The 1,080-nt window shown below is 40.2% G+C and overlaps 1 protein-coding gene across 1 annotated transcript; it reads right to left on the bottom strand.

Moving 5' to 3' along the window:
- Positions 1–6: 6 nt before the first annotated feature.
- LOC111387113 (actin-related protein 3-like) lies at positions 7–1,074 on the bottom strand (the record flags this gene model as incomplete). Its single annotated transcript, XM_023011630.1, has 2 exons — positions 661–1,074; positions 7–535 (listed from the first exon to the last, which is right to left on the bottom strand). Coding segments are annotated over exons 1-2 (579 nt in total), but the record flags the coding sequence as incomplete, so codon positions are not given.
- Positions 1,075–1,080: the final 6 nt, after the last annotated feature.

Below are 1,080 nucleotides of genomic sequence, written 5' to 3'. Positions count from 1 at the left end.
AAAAAAAAATGCATTACAAAAAGTCTCAAAGCAGAAACAAAATGAAGTATAATGAATATAATGCCAAACCTTGGATGTTGTGTACCCAGCAGCCAAAGCCAGAACAGGCTGCACTGCAATATAAAGCCCAGGAACATTAAAAGTTTCAAACAGAATCTCTCCTGTATATTCCCGACTTTCCGGCGCAGTCAAGGGACTTTCAGTCAACAAAAAGTAATGATCCTCTGGATCACATCGCAAATAATTATATATACACTGCTGCCAGAATCTTTCCATTGCATCCCAATTATCCACTTGACCGTGCTTAATGGGATAGCTCAAATTATAAGTGCTACTCGATTTAGATCTAGACAAAGCTTCTTCCCCTATATAGAAATCCAGATCCGCCATCACCCCCGCGCTATGCTGTGCTGACCAATTGCTGCCCTTTGTAGAACTGGCTCGCGTCTGGTTTACAAATGAATCATTTACAGCAACTACTGTGGGAAGTATGAAAGACGGTTCGACATTTCCTGCGAAACCCATCTTCGTGTACCTGAAAGTAATCAAATCCAGAGAAAAAAGAGTTCAGAAACATCCATTCCCGTAACCCTCAATTAAGTTGATTTCACATGGAATATTTATCAAACATTTTGTACTAAAAGAACAATCAATAAATACCCAGTTCCATTATCAATTACTACAGCGGGACGAGAACTGGCAGCATCCATGGGAAAGAGGGAAAGAAGGCGTAAATCTAATCCGGGGCTGAGATTTAAGAATGGGTTTAAGAAGGATGGTGATCATGGTAGTTGAAATGGAAACGACGGCGTTTGGTGGCAGTGAATCGGACTCAAAAATGTTGGGTTGGTGGAGGAGAAGAAAACGGTGGTGGGTGAGAGTTCAATTCCATCCATTTCATTGTTGGGTCAACAAATCCATAATCATTACAGTGAGTTTCTGTGCGTGAATTGAGTGATGCAATTCCTTTCTTGGATGCTTTGCTTTGCGATTAAACTAAGGAATGATTCAAAATTACGGAGTTTTTTCTTGGATTTTGGGACTTAAGATACAATCTTGGAGAGGGAATTTAATAGCGAT

Source organism: Olea europaea, unplaced genomic scaffold (genome assembly GCF_002742605.1).
Source record: "Olea europaea var. sylvestris unplaced genomic scaffold, O_europaea_v1 scaffold39126, whole genome shotgun sequence".
NCBI lineage: Eukaryota > Viridiplantae > Streptophyta > Magnoliopsida > Lamiales > Oleaceae > Olea > Olea europaea.
Note: the sequence above shows the minus strand (reverse complement) of the source record. Positions and strands in the feature narration are given on the sequence as shown.